Consider the following 21,579-nt stretch of genomic DNA (forward strand, 5'->3'; position numbering starts at 1 on the left):
TGAGAAATAGATTCTAGTTGATGTCCTTTCCCAATTTCAACAGAATTTGTCTAATAAAGTGTGTGCTTGGAAGACGCAAACTTGCCATCACATAGATGAAAGACTTTGCCCTTGTTCTGGCAAAACCATCAGATGCATGCAGGCCTAATACTTCCTGTAGGCAACAAAGGCGATTGCCTCCATGCCCCCTGGTCATTGCCTTGGTGCCATGGAAATGCTACCGTAGAAAATTACAATTTCCTCATAGGGTGCCCTTTACCAAGGAGAAAATGCCTTGGTGCCCTTGACCTTTTAAAAACGAAGCATACAGGCCTGTACATGTAGTTTTACAACAAAACTATTACTATATAAACCTCTACAATATAAAGTAAACATTTAAATTCCGGGGCTTTATCTACACACCAAGCAGGAAACTTCTGTCCAGTCTGCCAGTTTCCATGATTTTAAATTTGTATACAATCTAATCCTTGCCCCTTACTTCTGTGAATTTCTGTGTAATCATGATGTGTTAAAATTTTGTGTTATCTTAACCACAGCTTGCGTACATTGAAGGATGGCGTCTGATCAGCTTAGCAAATGAAATGTTCGGCTTTAACGGATGGTCTCACTCTGTCACGCATCAAAACATAGGTATTGTTTGGTACCTGCTATCTTTTAGAATAATTGTCATTGTTTTTCAAACAAGTTGTCTGGATGCCATGATGTTGTATTGAAAATAGACTGGTCCCTCCAGTATAAATTCCTGTTTAATCTTTTTTTAAAACAAGGCATCAGAGACAGCGCACACCTTTTTCTACTACATTTTAGTCTTTGGCCGATAGACCTCCCATCCTCCAAATTAACCCCCCCCCCCCAATGTTAACTGAACACCGAGATACGTTTTTCCTTGTATGGAATGTATAAAAGTTTCAAGTTCTCCCCACACCTTCACAACTGCGGTACTTGCAACCACCTGCATAATGAATTTATAATAAAAGCTGTCTCACTTATATACGTGTACATTGTAAATTCTCTTCTACTGCAGACTTTGTCGACCAAGCCGGCTCCAAGTACTTTGTTGGTGTTAGCGCTTTTGTAAAGGTGCAACTAAAGGTAACTGAAAGTTCCTTGACCTTGATTCTTTAACACCCTCCTTCTCCTTGACCAGCGAGTTGACCAACCATTTGAAGCCATCATAGGTTGTGTATAGTGGCGCAACTGTGCTCAGAGTTTACTGGTTGTATAGATGAGTTTACCCTAGGCTATGGTGCCATATTGAAGGCTGGCATAGTTAACCTATCTTTCAACAGAACAGTGGATGATATTGTATGGTCAGATAGTAGGAGGGTTGACTGTGTACTGTGTAGATGCATTCATCACCAAACCATATGATATCATTTGACAGGCTGTCACAGTTTCATTAAAAAAAACTGCAGTTGGTTATGGTCACACATTCCGTGCCACATGGGGTGGCACGGTTGGCTTGTGCGTAAAGCGCTCGCCTCTCACCAAGGTGACCCCGGTTCGATTCCCGGTCGGGGCCATATGTGAGTTGAGTTGTGCGTTGGTTCTCTGCTGTTCCACAAGGGTTTTCCAGACTATCCGGTTTTCCTCCCTCAGGAAAAAATCATACACTTTCGATCTTGGCTGTGCTCGGTGGTCATAATGGATTGATGTGGCTGGCAGCTGAATGCGCCCTTGCATGTCTGCTTCTCGATCCTGTTGTAGCCGCGTCCTTCGCAATTCAGCTCTAGCTGCGAGTTGTCCTTTCTCTATGCTGCGAGTAAGGACGATTAGCCCCCCCAAATTATTATTACAGTGCAATAGGAGCATTGACTACATTGTATGCTACCATATGAGAGTTTAAAATATAGAATATCTAACACTCTTGCCTTCAGAAATGCCTGTTATTTATTATTTTTTTTGGGTGATGTCTTTCTCTGTAGGACGGTGTGTTTCATGAGGACATTGGGTATGGAGTAAGTGAAGGGATGAGATCCAAGGCATTATCCATTGAGAAAGCCAGGAAGGAGGCTGTCACTGATGGCTTGAAGAGAGCTCTCAAGTAAGTGTCTCCCATCACCAATAGATCTTTATCATTCTATAAGACTATTTGTTCCTCACTGCCTCACTTGGCTTGATCTGGATTTTATAAGATGTTCTTAAAAGTGAAGGGATGAGATGCAAGGCTTTATTCATTGAGAAAGCCAGGAAGGAGGCTGTCACTGATGGCTTGAAGAGAGCTCTCAAGTAAGTGTCTCCCATCACCAATAGATCTTTATCATTCTATAAGACTATTTGTTCCTCACTGCCTCACTTGGCTTGATCTGGATTTTATAAGATGTTCTTAAAAGTGAAGGGATGAGATGCCAGGCTTTATTCATTGAGAAAGCCAGGAAGGAGGCTGTCACTGATGGCTTGAAGAGAGCTCTCAAGTAAGTGTCTCCCATCACCAATAGATCTTTATCATTCTATAAGACTATTTGTTCCTCACTGCCTCACTTGGCTTGATCTGGATTTTATAAGATGTTCTTAAAAGTGAAGGGATGAGATGCCAGGCTTTATTCATTGAGAAAGCCAGGAAGGAGGCTGTCACTGATGGCTTGAAGAGAGCTCTCAAGTAAGTGTCTCCCATCACCAATAGATCTTTATCATTCTATAAGACTATTTGTTCCTCACTGCCTCACTTGGCTTGATCTGGATTTTATAAGATGTTCTTAAGTGAAGGGATGAGATCCAAGGCTTTATCCATTGAGAAAGCCAGGAAGGAGGCTGTCACTGATGGCTTGGAGAGAGCTCTTAAGTAAGTGTCTCCTATCCCCGATGAACAATGTAAATAACAAGATGGTTGCACCAGTATAAAGGTACATCCACTCTTAAAAAGGAAAAGTGATTGTATCTATTTATTTATTTATTTATTTATTTACTTCATATTTCCTTTAAAAAAGAATCGTTAATTATCCAATCAGTCTTGTCATCAAAAAATTAAGCCCCGTCATACGAATTGTTTGGAGCATAAACAGAGGCAACTGGAATGTCGAGATTGTTTCATTTAATTTGCCCCTTTATCCATCTCACTTCCCTTATCCCTAGAAATATTATCAATGCAGAGACCAGATTTTTCTGAAGTGAGAATAGCAACCCCCCCTTGACTGGCGACTGCCATGACTAAAATGCATCTTCCCTTGCCTCTCTTTACTCCAAACGGGTTCGTCATTTTCTTCACTGTGAGTTTCTTGAAGAAAAATTAGGCTAAACTTGTTACAACATAAAAATTGAAAGATTCCTCAAGCCATTAACCTTTATGGAGGCAATAGACAATATAAACATACCAATGATGATGTTGTACATTAAAGTCTTCATCACACCAGCCATAATGAAGGTAAGAGTTACTTTGGCTTCCCTCTTCCTCTCCCTCTCTGGCTTTGTTGAACTCGTTGTTTGGGTTGGCTTTCGTTGTTCTTACTAGGCTTGTTGGTAGTTGGGAAGCTTGATGGACCCGGTTGGTCAGTGTCATTGTTTTTACTTGTTTGTTGAGAGTTATTCGTTGTTGGTTTCCTTTCCCATGATGTTCGCTTTTTCCTTCTTTGACGGACTCCTCCGCGTGTGTAGAGAGTGAATTCTCCGCCTAGATCTTCCGGGTCTTCGTTTGATAATCTGGATCAACGAGTCTTCCACGATCCTTGTCGATCGATCCTTCTGAATATGTATCGTCGGATCTTTCATCCGTAAGTTCCCGTTCGTCCATGTTCTCTGGTGTCTCATCAACTGGGTTTTCGGCTACCAATGTTTCCATATTTGTTGGAGTTGATTCATCACGAGCTACTTTAGATGATTCTGTTGGAGCTTCAGTGGATTTCCTTTTCCGTGACAACGTTTTAACTGCTTGGCTGTTCATGGCTTCGTCCCAAAATCCTTGGGGTTTTGGGGGAGTTTTCTTGCTAGTTGTTTCCGTAACTACGTCTTTGAATGACAGCTTAGGTTTAGAGGCAGCTTCTTTTGGTGGGTGCTGTTCTGTGTTTTCTGTTTGATCCATACCTTTGTTTTGTTCTCCTTTTTTTGTTTTGGAGCTGTGTGTTTCATCTTCAGCTGGCGGTTCTGTGTTTTGGGGCTCATTATCTTCTTTGTCATTTGCCGGATTGTGGTCACGGATTTCATCTTGTTCGCTGTTATCATATTGGTCTTGCCAACCAGCCTATGGTCGTAGCTTTCACATACAAAGCATCGATTTCTTGCTGGACAGTCTCGCGCTAGATGGTCTGTTTCTTCGCAGATTTTGCAGGTTTTCTGTTGCCCCCTGTATCTTACTGGCAAAGTAAAGCCGCTGAATTTGAGGAAGCTTGGTATCGGTTTCTTAAGGCTCGTGACGAGGCAGGTTCTCACACCGGTTTCAATATTGTCGTAAAAACCGTGATATTGACGTCAGATGTTGGCGACAGTTCCATAGCGAGACAGGAGCGATGTTATGGCATTGTCTGGAATTTCGTATGGTGCCTTGATGTAGGCGATCACAGAGTTGCGAATGTTTAGCTCATGTACACTGGACGAGGGCATTATGTAACAGCAGGCCTTGCGATGCTATAGTCTCACAATCCTGCTCATTGTCAAAAGTGACGTTGTACCAGTTACGTTCCAGTTCAGCAATGCACACTATTGTTGATGTTGAATCCAATTAGTGATTGACAGCTTTGAAGACGTCTCGGGGTGTGACACCTTTGGAAAGATGGTGGGTGTTGAACCTCACGATGTTTGGTCTATTAAGACCCATGGCAGAAAACATGGCGGCCAAGCGGCACCGCCGTTGATTTGAGAGAGCTTTTAGGGCCAAAATGTCCTAAAAGGGTAGTTTCAAACTCTCTTACCTCAATGAAAGTGTTCTATGTGCAATTGGAGAGACACTTGCTAGTAGAAAAGGCTTCCACCAAAACGCAGAAGGTGAAATTTCTGTCAATTTCCTGGAGCTCGGTGTAGCTATGCCACACGCCCTCAATAAAATTTATTTATTTATTTACTTATTTATTTATTTATTTACTTTATATTTATTTCCCCCCACTTTAAAAAAATTATTTATCTAGAATCTTTATTTGTTTTCTATTGTTTACTTTTTATTAATTTTTTGTTAGGGCGTACTTCTTTGTTCATCTTCTTGTTTTTGTTTCTTTTGTAATTTTTGTTTGGTTTTTCTTGGTCAAATAAATTCCATCTCTCTCCAAAAAAGAGAAACAAAATGAACATTTCAATTTCACACTGTGAAAGTAATGACACCAAGCTTATATTTTGTTTTCATTGGTAACCAGTTAATGCTGATTGTTATTCTACTGCAGGAGTTTTGGAAATGGACTTGGCAACTGTCTTAATAACAAAGTGTATCTAAGATGTATTGGTAAAGCACCTAAACCAGTGAGTATCGACAACGTGCAGGGTTGAAGCTAGGCCAGTTTTAGTGGTGGGCAATAAATCAAATTTTTTCGAAGTTCACCAAGGGCGAGCGGATCAGCAAAATTATTTTTTGTTTAAAGGCAGTGGACACTATTGGTAATTACTCAAAATAATTACAAGCGTAAAACCTTATTTGGTAACAAGTAATGGGGAGAGGTTGATATTATAAAACATTGTTAGAAACGGCTCCCTCTGAAGTAATGTAGTTTTCGAGAAAGAGTAATTTTCCACGAATTTGATTTCGTGACCTCAAGTTTAGAAATCAAGCATCTGACAGTACACAACTTTGTGTTACAATGGTTTTTTTTTCTGTTATTATCTTGCAACTTCGATGACCAATTACGCTCAGGTTTGTTATTTTATGCATTTGTAAGAAGACTGGCCTTTGACAGTTACCAACAGTGTCCAGTGTCTTTAATTATGGGGTAATTTTTGCTGAATTACAGTCATCAGGTCAGCTAGATGCAAAGGTTTCCAAACTGTTCATGTTATGAGCTATGCAATAAGTTGAATTGGGTCTTTTGACTGTGTTCTTTCTCTTTGGCATTTGATACTCCTTAGCATTTGCTGTGTCTCAGATCAATGCGCAGTGGAGAATATTTTGAAATATATACAATTACCAATAGTGTACAGTGTCTTTAAGTAAATACTTTGATTTTCCTGTTACAGCCTGATGAGACATTAAGTATCGCTGATATGAAAAGGAACACTGTTGACCAAAAGATCCTTGAAGCACGCTACCGACCTCAGACTAGTGCCACTCCTCTAGGACATCAACCACCCTCTCGCTCCTTTAACTCTGCATTCAGAGATGGAACCAATACGGATGAGACAGTACCCAAACAACCTGCTCACATTGGGACCAAGACTTCACAGTTTGTTCCACTCAAGAAAAGTACCAATGATTCTGCATCATTTGTACCACCCAAGACGCCAGTTTCAAGTCATCTTCCAGCCAAGCACCAACCTCGTACTCCAGTATCACCATCATCTTCACATAGACAAAGTTTACCCGTCGGCAACAACAGGCAACATGAACAACAGACATCAACTCTATCACCGATACAATTGAGAGTTGATGCTGCTTCGGTACCCGGTGTCAGTGGCCTCAATTCATGTACAAATAAACCAAGTACAGCAGTGGCTGTGACAGGCCAACTCAAACCTGCGGCAGGGACTATTCTTGCGACGGGACAACACAAAACTCCTGCAGGGCCCCTCTTTGTGTCTGAACAACATAAAACTGCAGCGAAACAACGCGTGCCTATTTCTACAGCAGTGCGAGAACATTCTGCTGCCGGACCCATTCAGGCAACAGGGCACCCAAATATGACAGCAGCACAGTGTAGCACTGCAACAGCACAACACATGACGTCAACAATCGGGCAAAAGTTAACCAGCCTAGGAGAACCCTTTCCTGCAGCGTTACAACGCAGAGCCTCGTTTGATAAACCAGGAGACACAAAACGGGTTGATAGAGGAGAACATAGTGATACACAGCTTGAAGGAAACAATGAAATAGTTTGCCAAGCTGTGAACATCGAGGGCCAAGGAGAAGGTCAGGTCAGGACAAGAGAAAGAGAAGATCCTGTAGAGGTCTTGGACCCTATTCAAGCTGTAGATTCCGGATTGCCATCAGAAACGTAAGAAGACTTTGTATTCATAACGGAATTGCTAAATACAAAATCAGAATTGTCACACAATATAGGTATGCTGTTTTGAGTTTCTGAGAATTATTTCATTTGACACATATCCCTTAATGCTTAGTCAATAGACCTGATGCACATGACGTCATTTCAGTACGGCGCCCCCGCATTGAGGTCAAAAGGAGGTTGTTCATTGGCCAATCTATGTGCGTTTCGATTGTTTCGTCACCGTTTGACCTCAAAGATGGTGGCTGGATGACGTCAATGCATAAGGTCTTTATGCCATGGCCGAGAGCCCTAGTGCACCGGACACAAGCTTTGTGTTTCTGATCATCAGAGTGTGGGGTCTAAGTCCTGGTCTTGACACTTGTGTTCTTGAGCAAGACACTTAACCTTCGGATTGGACGTTATGCTGTAGATTTTGGGCATTGTAGAATGCACATTAAAGAACTTAGTTACACTTACTGCCAAGATACAGGGTTTTCCTTGGTGTTTCTAGCAGTGGCTGCAGCAGCTGGTAAACTTATATAAGGTACTACATAAGTTAGTCATATAATTCAGAATTTAAAAATGTGTCTTAAAGGGTCTTTGTTCTAGTGCCTTGAGCACTTTATTGATCGATAGGAGCGCTTTATAAGACTTCATTATTGTTATTGTTGTTAACATTCATCTTAAGAAATTCACATTTCATGTATTTGATCAAAGCAATGCATCATCAGGAGGCAATCTGACCAGAGAGCAACGCAAACTCCGCCAGCTACAGAAGCAGCGAGAGTTCAGGGAGCAGCTCCTGCGCAAACGTCAGGAAGAGTCGCATCCTCAGTCTGACCCTGGGACTAGAGGACAAGATGAGGGCACTGTAGCACCACGACAGAGAGACATCGTCGATGATCAGCATGTTGCTTCGGTCAGGAAAGAAGAGCAGATATCATACAATGAAGAGGAGGGTGAGGCACAACCTCGTTCCCAGTGGTGATCGATCTCACCGCGCCATTTTTTTCCCAGCATGCCTTGCTCGATCATAACCCCTGGAGTTGGCAAATTTATATAGTGCGATATGCTAGCACATTTAAATGAGCCATTAATGAGTGTACATATTCATTATTTAATATTTTCTACGCGCACACGCATGTCTTTCGTCTTAAAGAATGTTTTTGTTTGAAAAAAAAACGGGTTTGTGTCATAAAAAATGCTGATACATTTTGCAGCAGTGTTTCTGACATGAATAACTGCAAATTGCGCTGCATCACCTTGTAAGCCCTAACAAGATGTTTTTATTCACAAAATTTAACAACTTAGCATATATACATGTACCTGTCTCGAACATTATAAGTGCTTTGAGATGCCTGTAGATAAAGAGCCTTAAAAGAACTGCTAATTATTAGTATTGTTAACCGTTTTCCTGGCCAATTTCAACAAAAATTCCTTAAATTTACTCCTTTTGACTGTTGAAAAGCTGATTCAACAAGCCGAGCAGGGTGTTAAAATGAATGGATTTTTGTTGAAATAGGCGAAGAAAACCTGTATTATAAGTATTATTATTATTATGTAAGTGGTATGATTATCATAATGTTAGTGACCATAGGATTTTGACTTCATGGCAATGACAGCAGCATGTCTTCTTGTTTACATCCTTTAGTTCCCATGGCAACCTCTACCCCGTTAGATACTGTCTTGCTAACTACAGCAGGTAGTGTGACCTCGGCTGTTAACACTGACCAGTCACCAGCCGCTGCACAGACGCACTTCACTGATATTGAGCACATACTTCTTGCTGATGGTAAGATCAATCTCAACAGATGTTACTTTGAAGCTTTGCTTGGTGTAAGAAATAAGAAATAACTATTACGTAACATCGAGTCTTCATTGGCTCTTTTCAGAGCCAAGACTCCACTAAAAGAGAACAAATACATGGTTGTACCCGCAAGTTTATTGTTTATTTATAGTTAATTCTTATGGTAATTGAGATCTTCAAGCATTTTCCATCTTCCATCTTTCTTTGGTATGTTTACTTGCGATCATGTGACGGACAATCCTCCGATCAAATGGCAATGATCTGCTGGGGTGCAATATAAAACTCAATAATTGTAACACTACAGTAGTATAAAATCCTTCCGTTTCCAGATGACCCAGAGTTCTGGATCGCCTCACAGAAAGCGATTCCAAATGATGAGATCCAGCCGAGGACAATACCCCAACAGTACACCACCCCATCAAAAGGGCAACCTGCACACTCCAGGCAAAGGCCACCAAGAAGTTCCCCCCGAACCCACAAACCCAGAGCAACTCCCCAGAAAACAGTTGTTCATAACACAAGAGGGCAGGCTACCTTCATCAACCCATCTGCCAATCAGATGGGGAGGGTACAGCAACCAGCCAATGGGAGAGCAGGAGGCTCTGATGGTGCTGGGTCAGTAACAAGACAAAGGCTTGGTGGAAAGGAGAGTGTTTCACACCCAAGAGAAAATGAACGTTCTGCAGGTGAGACCAAGGCCCATAGATATGGCTGTGACCCTCATGGTCATGTACCCAGTATTGACCTAATTCTCCTGACGTCATAAGACGTCACAAGACGTCACCACACTTATTCTTGGCTGCGACATTTTTGGAGTTGGATCCCCTATGCATTACTGCCTATTTTTAAGAAAGCACTCAAAACAGATCTTTTTCCTTAGGTTTCTGTTAATTCAAATAATAATATTGAAGTCTTATTTAGCGCACGTAGCTACCAAACAAGGTACTCAAGGCACTGAGTATATATACATGTACAAACTTTCAGAAAGATAGGTTATTGCAGTGATGAATTCTGAGACCCAATTATGTAGCACCTTATAATGGTTTACAAGGTGCTACGGCACATACAGCATCCACAGCCAGGAACACCGGGGCGAACCCATTCTCTTTTTGATAAGTGCACTGGGTTCTTTTACATGCATTACACAACACATGGGACCAACGGCTTGCGTCCCATCCGAACGACGAAGCAATGGTTACATGTATGTCTTGCTTAAGGACACAGTGTCATGGGATTTGAACCCACACTCTGCTGATCAGAAACATCTGAGTTTGAGTTTGAATTTGGTGCTGTTTATAACCGCTCAGCCAGGACACTTCCACAATTGCTATTGTCCATTTGTTAAAGGCAGTGGACACTATTGGTAATTGTCAAAGACTAGCCGTCACAGTTGGTGTAACTCAACATGTGCATAAAATAACTAACCTGTGAAAATTTGAGCTCAATCGGTCATCAAAGTTGCGAGATAATTATGAAAGAAGAAAACACCCTAGTCACACGAAGTTGTGTGCGTTTAGATGGTTGATTTTGAGACCTCAAGTTCTAAATGAAAATCACTTCTTTCTCGAAAACTATGGCACTTCAGAGGGAGCCGTTTCTCACAATGTTTTATACCAACAACCTCTCCCCATAACTCGTCACCAAGAAAGGCTTTATGCTAATAATTATTTTGAGTAATTACCAATCGTGTCCACTGCCTTTAAAGCACTGTGGTCTATATGAAATGTTGCTATATATAAATAAGCCCAGTGTATGTTAATACAGGGTGCTGTTTCACTGCCAATTTGACTGCAGGAAATGACAGCTGATGCCACAGCTGGAGTCAGTGCGTGTGGTTAACACAGACCTTCCAATAATTGGTTGATGGCCAACTTTAATAAAAACTTGTGTTTTTTAATAATAACATCCAGTGCCCTACACTGTTTGGCCTCAACATTCCACACTCTATTTATTTACTTATTTATTTCTCTTCTTTCTCTTTTCAGTAAAACGAAGGAGAATGGAGTCTTTATAATCCCATGAGGACCAGACTATACATTGACGAGACCCAGGAAGTGCTGCATTGAATGGTAAAAACAGAGCTCTCTGTGGTATGGATTTGACGCTCAGATAATAAACATCTTCCATGTACCAACTGACCAAGGGCAAATGTGGGGTGACAGGTCGAGCGGATAAGAGCACCGAAGCTCTGGTGATTCTGTTCAGTGTGGGTTTGTGGGTTTAGTGTGGGTTTGAAGCCCGGTCATGACACTTGTGTCCCTGAGCGAGACACTTTGCTATATTTGCTTCTGTCCACCCAGGGTTAAATGGGTACCTGTGAGGGCAGAGTTGGTTCTTGTGATGGATTAGCTTAGATGCGCTACATATTTGGCGGCTGCTGTGTACTCCCCAGGGAGCTGGTTTAAGGAATGGTTTGAGGCCCAGTAACCAGTACTGTAGTAAAGTTGTAGTAAAGTACTTTATCAAGTACTGTCGAGTACTATGGTGGCGGAATAGTACTTGAGCACTAGTACAAGGATCAGTAATGTAGTAAAGTACTTAATCAAGTACGGTCGAGTACTATGGTGGCCGAATAGTACTTGAGCAAGTACTGTCAAGTACTATGGTGGCCGAATAGTACTTGAGCAAGTACTGTCAAGTACTATGGTGGTCGAATAGTACTTGAGCAAGTACTGTCAAGTACTATGGTGGTCGAATAGTACTTGAGGACATTAGTACAAGGATCAGTGTTGTGGTAAAGTACTTTATAAAGTACTGTCGAGTACTATGGTGGCGGAATAGTACTTGAGCACTAGTACAAGGATCAGTGTTGTAGTAAAGTACTTAATCAAGTACTGTCGAGTACTATGGTGGTCGAATAGTACTTGAGGACATTAGTACAAGGATCAGTGTTGTAGTAAAGTACTTTATCAAGTACTGTCGAGTACTATGGTGGCCGAATAGTACTTGAGCACTAGTACAAGAATCAGTCTTGTAGTAAAGTACTTTATTAAGTACTGTCGAGTACTATGGTGGCGGAATAGTACTTGAGCACTAGTACAAGGATCAGTAATGTAGTAAAGTACTTTATCAAGTACTGTCGAGTACTATGGTGGCCGAATAGTACTTGAGCACTAGTACAAGGATCAGTGTTGTAGTAAAGTACTTTATCAAGTACTGTCGAGTACTATGGTGGCCAAATAGTACTTGAGCACTAGTACAAGGATCAGTGTTGTAGTAAAGTACTTTATCAAGTACTGTCGAGTACTATGGTGGCGGAATAGTACTTGAGCACTAGTACAAGGATCAGTGTTGTAGTAAAGTACTTTATCAAGTACTGTCGAGTACTATGGTGGTCGAATAGTACTTGAGGACATTAGTACAAGGATCAGTGTTGTAGTAAAGTACTTTATTAAGTACTGTCGAGTACTATGGTGGCCAAATAGTACTTGAGCACTAGTACAATTAGTGTCTTGGTACCATGTTATCCAAGTACCAATGGGAAAATGAGGTATTAAACAATTTGCTAGTTTCTCGACGACAGTCTATGATTGTATTGGTAAGAATCTTTTTTAAATAATGGGTACAATGAAAAGCTTACACATTTTGGTTGCTAGTTTCTAGACAACAATTTAATTTCATTTATTTATTTCACAGGTATAAATACATTTACAGACATGAAGAACCAATCAGAAAACAAATACATGGCATATAATTAGGAGAGAGAGAAAAAAAACGTAGCACTCCCGATGGATTTTTAAAAAGTAAACTAAATTATTAATGAGTTAATCTCCTGATGCCACAATTTAAGAAGAGACGATATAGTAAAATGACATTAGATGGACATTGGCTTACAGTTATAAAATATATAACTTTACAAGCAATTAAAACTATAAAAAGCACAAAATGCGCAACAACAAAACAGAGCGATACAAATTCAGAGAAAACAACTTGTTTTTAATTGTTCTGAGAATGATTTTTTGAAAGATATAAATAAAAATTAAAACATTTGTTCCTTCGTTACAAATTGTGTTTGTGTAGTACTAAACACATGTCCGACACGGTGTAAAAGTGACCACAATTTATTTTAGTAATCACCACAGCTGTAATCTTGATTATTTAAAAAAAAAAATCCATAAATTGTGCGTGTTCTTTACTTACGATTGCAGATTTGACACTGTGGCAACAGATGTTAGGCCAAGTAAACACTTTTAGCGTCCCCGCCAGCTTCCTTTTTTAAGAGGACGCCTCCGTTTTTTTCTTCTGTTTTTCATATTTTTGTTGTGGATTTTTTATTATGTTTTTATCTTCTTCCTTTTTTTAATGATTTTTGTTTGTAAATGGACAAAAATGATGCATTTTGAAGGTCTCATAAAGAAAACACTTTACTATAAAAATGTGTCGGGCAGTTATTAAAAAAAATTGGGTCCTCTTCCGTCCTTTTTTATTATTTTTATTTTTATTTTTTTATAAATATGTTTTGTTTTGTTCAATGTCTTGTCCAGCACGTTTTATTTTTTTACTGTGTTTGAACAGTAGAAAAAAAACAATGGATTTTTGAAATTTTAAAAATGTCGGTAGCCGTCTTGACAATAAATAATAAATAAAGGCACCTCCCCATACTTTTGATTTTAGAAACCAGGACAGTAAACATGTTTCTTTTTTTACACGGCCTAATATTACTGCATTACTACAATGAAAGAAAACAACGAACAAGGCTGATTTTCATATTATAAAACGATCGATACTCACTCAAGAGGTAGTAAACAAACACAATTAAACCCACAAGCCGCAAGGACCAATTGAATATAAAAGGCTACCTACTCACACTACACCCTGTCATTTAATTATCATCAAACACAGCAGTTAGACCAAACTTCATCACTGGAAAAACAAAACTAACTTTCAAAACAATGGCAGCTTTGTTTGTATTTGTCAGAATGTTTGCATTCATTTCAGTTCTTGGGACTCTTGCAGTGTTTATGACGAACACCTTTCTTTGGCGTAATTGGGAAGCTTCGATCCACGAGACTACTAACATGTATCGACATGGCTTGTTTATAAATAAACCCTTAAAATGCAAATCCGTATGTAGCAAGTAAGTATGAAATACTTGTATTAATTTTAGGTTGAGAGCTGGCCAAGTTTCATAAAACCATACGCATAAAAACTTGCTCATACAGAAACTGGTTATCGGGCAAAATTCTTGCGAAATTCCATAAAGTTTGCATTCTTGCAAAATTCTATCAAGTTTGCATTGTATAAAATGTTGCATTTTTGCAAAATTCCATAAAATTTGGATTGTTGCAACTGGTACCAAACTATTGTTTTGCTTCAGACATTGCTTATCAGTATTTTCTTCTACTGAACAGCGTGATTTTATAAGATTTGGAAAACTGAAAATAGGGAATGTCCTTTGGCGTAATTCAGAACACACCAATTTCATTGATTTGAATTTGCTATTCGGTTTGGTTATTACGAGAAACACAATTTTAATTGTCATGTTGTTTTGGAACTGTGAGTTTACGTTTACCATTTTTGACATCACTCTTATTGGAACCTTTCTACTTGTAGTTGTTTTGTTTCGCCGACGACCATTAATCTTTGAACACAACAACTAGGTTTCTCCTAAAGACGAGAAGAGTATACTGTTCGAAACGTCGATACCAATACGGCTCTTTTCAGAGCCGACACTCCTTCAAAAGAGATTTTACTCCTGGTTATACCCGCAAGTTTACCATTCATATTATAGTTACTCTTACAACTTACTAATAACCCACATAAAACAGTCGCATATTAACATGTATCTGGAGGACCATTCAAAGGCGCCTGTCACTATCTTGGCATAAGAATAAAACTTAAAATTTTATTTTGGAATAATCTTGAGTCGAATAATTAACAGTGTTGTTTTTTGTATAGATCAACGGGTTTGTGTGTTCGAATTGATCTGGCCGTCTTTGTCTTAAAGGAAACTTCAAACTCATCCCTTGAGTTCCGAGAGCAATCGACCTATCCGACTATTCGAGTTTCATACCGAATAAACTCTTCGTCTACCGAGCAACCAAGTGACTGCTATATGGAGGATCACTACCCCGGAATGGAGTTGATTCCACGGCAGGCCAGCTGCGCTGTAGTCGGCAACAGTGGTATCCTCAACAACAGTAGCTGTGGAGATGCAATAGACTCGCATGACTTTGTTTTCCGTGTCAATATGCCGACGATAAAAGGCTACGAGAGAGACGTTGGTCGCAAGACCAACATAACCTGTATCAACACCTCCTTATTAAGGACCTACTCTGGGATGTTTAAACGTCCCAACTATCCGGTCGTTGGGAATCATTTTCTGGAAAAAGTGCGCCTTTTAGGGAAGTCTGTACTGTGGTATCCGAAGCCACTTGGTCGTGACAATGCTCAAAAATACCGACTTATAATCAATGCGATTAAAAGTGACGGAAATTCGCTTCTTCGTTATGCCTTCAACTGGAAACCCATTCACATCGAAAGGTAACGTAGCCTATTAACATTTTTAAAATAATGTTGTGCCATTTTCATTGAATTATACAAACCTTACATAATATACCACGCCACCAAGTCTGCGCGTAGAAGAGGCTATTTCTGGAAAGATTACACACCTGTTTCTGTAATTTGAATGATAGAGTTTACCTAAATTTCAGCCAACAATGATTGAGCTAACATTATGCACATATGGCCCAATTTCATGGCTCTGCTTACCGCCGAATTATGTGCTTATACGATCTCGATTCCCCGTTTTGTGCAAGCGCCGAATGTCTGCGCTAGCCTTTGTAACCTTCTGTTAACCCTTTAAGTTATTTGTAAATCTGTGAACTTTGAGTCTGTTCACAAAGTTTCAAATGGCTATAAAATCTGGTTCTTTTGCAAAAACTTGTGGCGATTTTGACGAAGATTCCGTCACCACCGTAGATGCTGTTTGACTACAACGATGATTGTATAAAAAATGCGTTGATAATAAAAATAAGTGTGAGGGGGAAAATGGCTGACTGAAGGGCGATAAAAATGAAATTGAATGACTCGAAAAATCCTGCGAATTGAATGCAGCTTCGATGAATTGTTAAATTTAATGACTGTTTGTTAAATCAAATGACGTAAAAGTAAATTTGACTAGTCTTTCACAGAAATCGAATAACCCTTTTCAGTAGCATTCGATTTCGTGCGAAATAGAGGCTGGTGGTTAAATGGGAAGCCCATTTTCCAAAATTTACCGAGAAAATCTATAATTATTATTGGTCCTTTTTTAATCTCGAATTAGCTGTTGCAAACAACTCGCGCAAAAAAGTTATTGGCCGTTTCGACTATGGTGGAATAATTTTTCGAAGGCTAAAATTTATAACAATCATTTATTTTTTGTTCAAATTGAGACATTGCTCCACAACATGTATTTTTTCTATCCACACACTCTCTTTTCCCGCCTTATCTCGTTCTGATTACTTCTCTTTCTTCCCAAAATGCAGAGAATGGAAAATCGGGAATTATGGAACGCTTGGATTTGACGCGTTCGTTGTGGCTCAGACGTTCTGTGACAACATAAGTCTTTTCGGTTTTTACCCGTTCTACGCAGACCCCGACGGTAAACCTTTGAGATACCATTATTTTGATGATGTTTTGTCATACAACTTCAATAATACCAGAGTACACAATTTTGGCAGGGAGTATAAAATACTACAGAAACTTGATGCGGAGAAAAAACTGAAGTTGGTCGCCGGTTCCTGTAGCCTTTAATCAAGGCGCAGCAGGCGGCGGCGGCACCCCGAGACATCTCCGCCGCTCGCGTTGTTTTTTTCTTCTTCTTTCTTTCCGTTTGTGTTATCTGGGTCGTGCTTGACATCTCGGGGTGTGCCGCGTGCGCCTCGACTAAAGGCTACGGCTCCTGCAAACTGTAATCTGTTTTGACAAAAAAAAAACTTCCTACGAGGAGCATTAATTATTATTACATGTACACTCATGAAGCCACTAGTACGTATAGATATCTCAAAACTAAAAACTTTAATTTTATTTCCCCTCTTGGTGTGTACTTAAAAAAATTACTGTAGATATTTTTGCTCTATATTTTATTGTTTTTCCCAAAAATGTGTCGTTAATTTTCTTGTTTAAAGACCTGCTTGAACGAAAAATGTCAAGTCGTAAATTTTGCTGAATTCCATTTAAAATGTTTTCAATGAATAGGGAAATATAGTAATAATATGATTATTAAATAGATCTTACTTGTGTGAGCAAAAATCATTTCGAATATCCAGCGCTTTTCTGGGAGATTTGCAAAAAGCTCCGTTACGTAATCACTCTCAAACGTCATAGTTTGGAGCTCCTATGTAAAGCCGCTTTCTGAAAGTTTGTAATTACTCAGCGCCTTGAGTACCTCGTTTTGTAGATACGTGAGCTATATAAGACTACGACATTAGTGTTATTTTATTTGCTGCAGCGTGGAGGTATAACAAAGCAAACTCCCGCAAATGACGTCAAAGCGTTATCCTTTGACGCGTGCCGTCAAAGGCAGAAATGTTTTTAGTTTGTCAATACTTTTATGTCGGGCGGCCTGATATTTTAGTCGATAATTACGAGAAATTCAGAAGTGCACACATATCAAAATTGCATTAAAATGGTAAACAAGTGCAATATAAACAAGTTAAAAATAGCATTTCCGTTAAAAACATTCCGCTCAATCACCATGCTATTACTCAGTACCAGCTACGAATGGGTCGATATGAACATGAATAAAAATCCCGGTCGAAATGTATAATAATAATCATGGCTATCGACCACTGTCCTTCTTTACACATTTAATTAAACACAATTGATGGTCTCTTCTCAATGATGGCACAGCTTATGAAGTCCTTCCTTTTATTATTAAAGCTCTATTGGAAACCATTTTGGCGGTCATTGTTTGTTTCCCGGTGTTTGGATTGAAAACAATGCTATTATTAGTTTAAAAACCGTAGTCTTGTTTTGTGCTTTAAAAAAAAGCTTCATCAGGTGGCATATATACCATACATTACAAAAAGTAAGCTTATAATTATTTTGAAATTTCATGTTTTTGTGAAGACATCATTAATGTGCAGGAAGTTCCGAAAAAATACATTAGCCCGGGCTCCAGATTTTGGGCGATATCATCAGAAACGCTGCACCTGGTAAGAAATTCGTACAGGATGTAAAATTAAAGGTTCGCATTCAGCGTTCGTTAAAATTGTTTTAATGTTTTCGCCTAATCGTAATTTAACAACTATTATTGTAATAAGTTATTTTAACTCGCAGGTAATGCGATAATGTTCTTCTCATAACTACTTGTATCTAGTATTTAATATTCAATAGAAATAAAGAAATTATATAATTATTGAGATTAAATTAAAAACAAGTTTTTTGTTTATCTCGAAGAAGGGATGGGGGCGCGCTCGCACTCGGCAAATTAAACTGAAGTCATAAAACTTTACTAGATGAACACTACACACTGCTAATTCTGTTGGTGAACACAACGCATCCTTTAACTTTGTTAATCCGGAAACATTGTGTTAAAAAGGGACACACAAAAATCATACAAACAACTTTAAAGCACTCTACGTTTAGCGAGTGCCTCGGGGGTTCAAGTTTCCAAGTAAAATAATGTGCAATCCCCCCGAGAGGGCGGGCTAGTACATGTGTTATATCCAACTCGTGTTTTATGCGAATCGGCGTTTGATTATTTCTCTAAAAATAACATGTCTGCTGACACTGAACGTTATTTACTTGCGTTACGTAAAAACAAAGGGCCACGTCTCGGAATGATGACATGAGAAAGATCCAGACAAACAACTTGTGAAGCTGTTGCCGTCTGCTTCTTGTGTAAGAGGCAAAAGAGGTAAGCTCGCTCACAACAGTCTCACTTTTTGTGTTTACCTTTTATTCTACCTTGAAATTGAATGTGCTATAATTATTAGTATTAATCAGCTGATCAAAGATGCGATAATCTAGCTTAGCTTGTTGGGCCGGCTGTCTATGTTAAATCAAAGAGCAAGGCCTTGCTCTATCTATGGTTATCTTGGAAGTAGCTACCTCCATGGTTGAACATCCCATTGTAAACGTTGGTCTATGATGATAAGGCCGATGTTTACCCCCCCCCCCCCCTTTGCCCCCTTTGTTGTTTGGCTTTAATATTTTTTTGAGGTTGACAAGGATTTTACTCTCCAGCTCTCTGCAAGACTGCATTTTCTTGGACTGCTATTTCTCAATTAGGGCGTTATAACGCCGTAATTTAGGGCGTTATAACGCCGTAATTTAGGGCGTTATAACGCCCTACTGAAAAGGTTTTATTTGTTGGCGGAGATCATTGATCTCCAGTATAATGGAGATCAATGGCGGAGATCTACGGTGGCTGATCTACGCCAACAAATAAACACTGTTTCAGTAGGGCGTTATAACGCCCTATACGGCGTTATTACGCACTAAATTAGGGCGTTATAATACCCTATTTTACGGCGTTTAGACCATGGGATGGGTATTGAAAAGGGGCCTATTTTAGGGGGTTCGTGGTCCCCATCTCCGGACCGCATGAAATTTGAAGCACAAGGGTTTTCAGTGGTACTGAATCCGAATTTGGTTGTTGCTAAGCTCTAAAACTGCACAGTTCGTGAACAGACCAATTTTGGGGTCATTTTAGGTCAAAAACAGTATTTTTTGATAACGTCTGTATATACTGGGACTATTTACCAATCGTTCACGGCAGTGCAAGAACCTTTTCCAAGTGTTTAATAGGAACAATGTAAATTTTCCCCTTTTCTGTCCGATTAACATGCAAAGGCCTACAACAAAAACCCATGATTTTTATTGATTGGCCATCAAGTACAATGCCATTTGTTTTTCGTTGCTACGACATGCGTGTATTAAATTTTTATTATCACGCGCGCGGCCGAGTTAGATGTGGGACGCAGACGCACCATTTTGTTCGTATTCCACTCGCGCTTGTGTGATAACTTATAATTTTGTCGAACGAGCCTATGAATCGGCATTCTTTTATTCAGGGGTTTGAAGAAATACTCTGTATGTTATAATGGTACAGTGTGGGAACGAAACACGATAATGCTTCGAATGACGTCACCCACATCGCAGGCTTCCGAGGATTTTTAGATCACTATTTGTCGCTGTAATTGTTTCTTTTCGGGATTCGGTGCAGGATTTTCGCCAAGCAACAGCAAGTAATGGATTTTCTGTATTTTATTTCATACCTACATACAAAAATTGCGTGGTCCAAAAGTGGGGGCTACGGTTTTGAACAATTCTAGCGATCATCCCATGGTCTAGTTATAACGCCCTATTAGGGCGTAATAACGCCCTATAGGGCGTTATAACGCCCTAAATTAGGGCGTTATAACATTAATGACAAATTTCCATACCGATTATAAATACAATTTCTAATCCAATCCTACGAAATGATTATTACCTGTAAGCATACCTCCCTTGCCCCCACATTACCTTTTACAACATTTGTATACTAGAATCCTCCTCATCTAGCGGGGTGCCGCGCGATCTTACCCCAACAAGACGCGCATTAATAAACACAAAGGAAACTGTATTTATTCACCATTCATGATAGTATTGTCGAAAACTCACGCCTTCGCATTTAATCAGAATAATCATTGAGTCAGATAAAAGCCTTGAAAAGCTATTGTGTCCATTTTATCCTTACAAACAAATATTCGCCATAAAAATTACCGTAGCCGTTTAACGACAGACATGTTTTGTTCCCATGCGAACTTGTACTTTTATACAAATATCAAGGTTCAAATTGTGCATAAAAATTAAGCTGTGGCTATCTTTTAAAATTTGAACTACGATTCCAGTAATTAACTGCAAGAATCTTGAAGTATTAGTTTTCAGCAAACTCGGGCGGTGCAGGGACTAGAGGGTTAAGCAATCGGCCGTCGGGTTTTGTTATCGAAAGAGCCCTCATGTGCAGCTGAATCGGGTACTTTTTACGAATTTCTCCATACAAAATTAACCAAACTGGCCTACAAACCCTTAAAACAACAAGGCAAATGTTTTCTGAAAGTGAATTAAGTGAGAGGATGTAAGGGGTAGCTGGTATACAAACCCTCAAAATAACTAGGCAAATGTTTTCTGAAAGTGAATTAAGTGAGAGAATGTAGGAGTAGTTATTAAAGACCCATAAAATTACCGTTTCTATTATTTTAGTTTGTATAGGGTTCCACAGATAATTATGATAACATATTATAAAATTGGATGTTTTATCAGGGGACTTCGTCACGCGGGGCGCGCGCCCCGGCGGATGTTGACCAGAAAGTTTACATGAGAATTAATTGATATGACAATAAACTACAAATCAATGAGGCCGATGCTCTGTTACTCCCAAAAGCGGTGGTAAAAACAGTAGATAAGATGTTGCACAGCATGTTCCGAAAACTCGCTTTATTTGGTGCTCAGACAACTTTGTATACGTCGTTGGACGTACGCTCAATAAATCACGATGAATGGGGCCTTAAATTCTAAAATCGTGTACACGTCATTGGAAACAAAGCAAAAACCACTCAACAGTTATAGCAACCAATCATTAAATATATTTATTTCCAATACAATTTGCAGAAATTGACTTTGTCGTTAAAGTCCATACCAACTGGCGCGGTTTTTTTTTATCTGCTGTATATACCAGAACTTCTTCGAAGCTTCCTTTTCAGTCAGATAAACTCCGCGGCTATTAGTGGCTGTGATTATGAGTTTGTT

At 39.5% G+C, this 21,579-nt stretch overlaps 1 protein-coding gene across 4 annotated transcripts in view; it reads left to right on the forward strand.

Annotated features, from left to right (window-relative positions):
• Nucleotides 1–14,897, forward strand: part of LOC139954302 (uncharacterized) — a 55,580-nt gene extending 40,683 nt beyond the window's left edge. For 2 of the 4 annotated variants that reach the window (XR_011788091.1, XR_011788089.1), the window contains exons 3-13: nucleotides 537–630; nucleotides 1,025–1,092; nucleotides 1,926–2,044; nucleotides 5,304–5,379; nucleotides 6,088–7,061; nucleotides 7,770–8,011; nucleotides 8,704–8,844; nucleotides 9,189–9,545; nucleotides 10,845–10,928; nucleotides 13,798–13,936; nucleotides 14,758–14,897. Coding sequence is in view for 1 of the 4 variants with exons in the window: in XM_071954040.1 (XP_071810141.1) it covers nucleotides 537–630; nucleotides 1,025–1,092; nucleotides 1,926–2,044; nucleotides 5,304–5,379; nucleotides 6,088–7,061; nucleotides 7,770–8,011; nucleotides 8,704–8,844; nucleotides 9,189–9,545; nucleotides 10,845–10,873 (2,100 nt within the window). In the remaining 3 variants the exon portion in view is untranslated. The other 2 variants (XR_011788090.1, XM_071954040.1) reach the window with 2 other exon arrangements.
• Nucleotides 14,898–21,579: the final 6,682 nt, after the last annotated feature.

This window comes from Asterias amurensis, chromosome 2, assembly GCF_032118995.1.
Source record: "Asterias amurensis chromosome 2, ASM3211899v1".
NCBI lineage: Eukaryota > Metazoa > Echinodermata > Asteroidea > Forcipulatida > Asteriidae > Asterias > Asterias amurensis.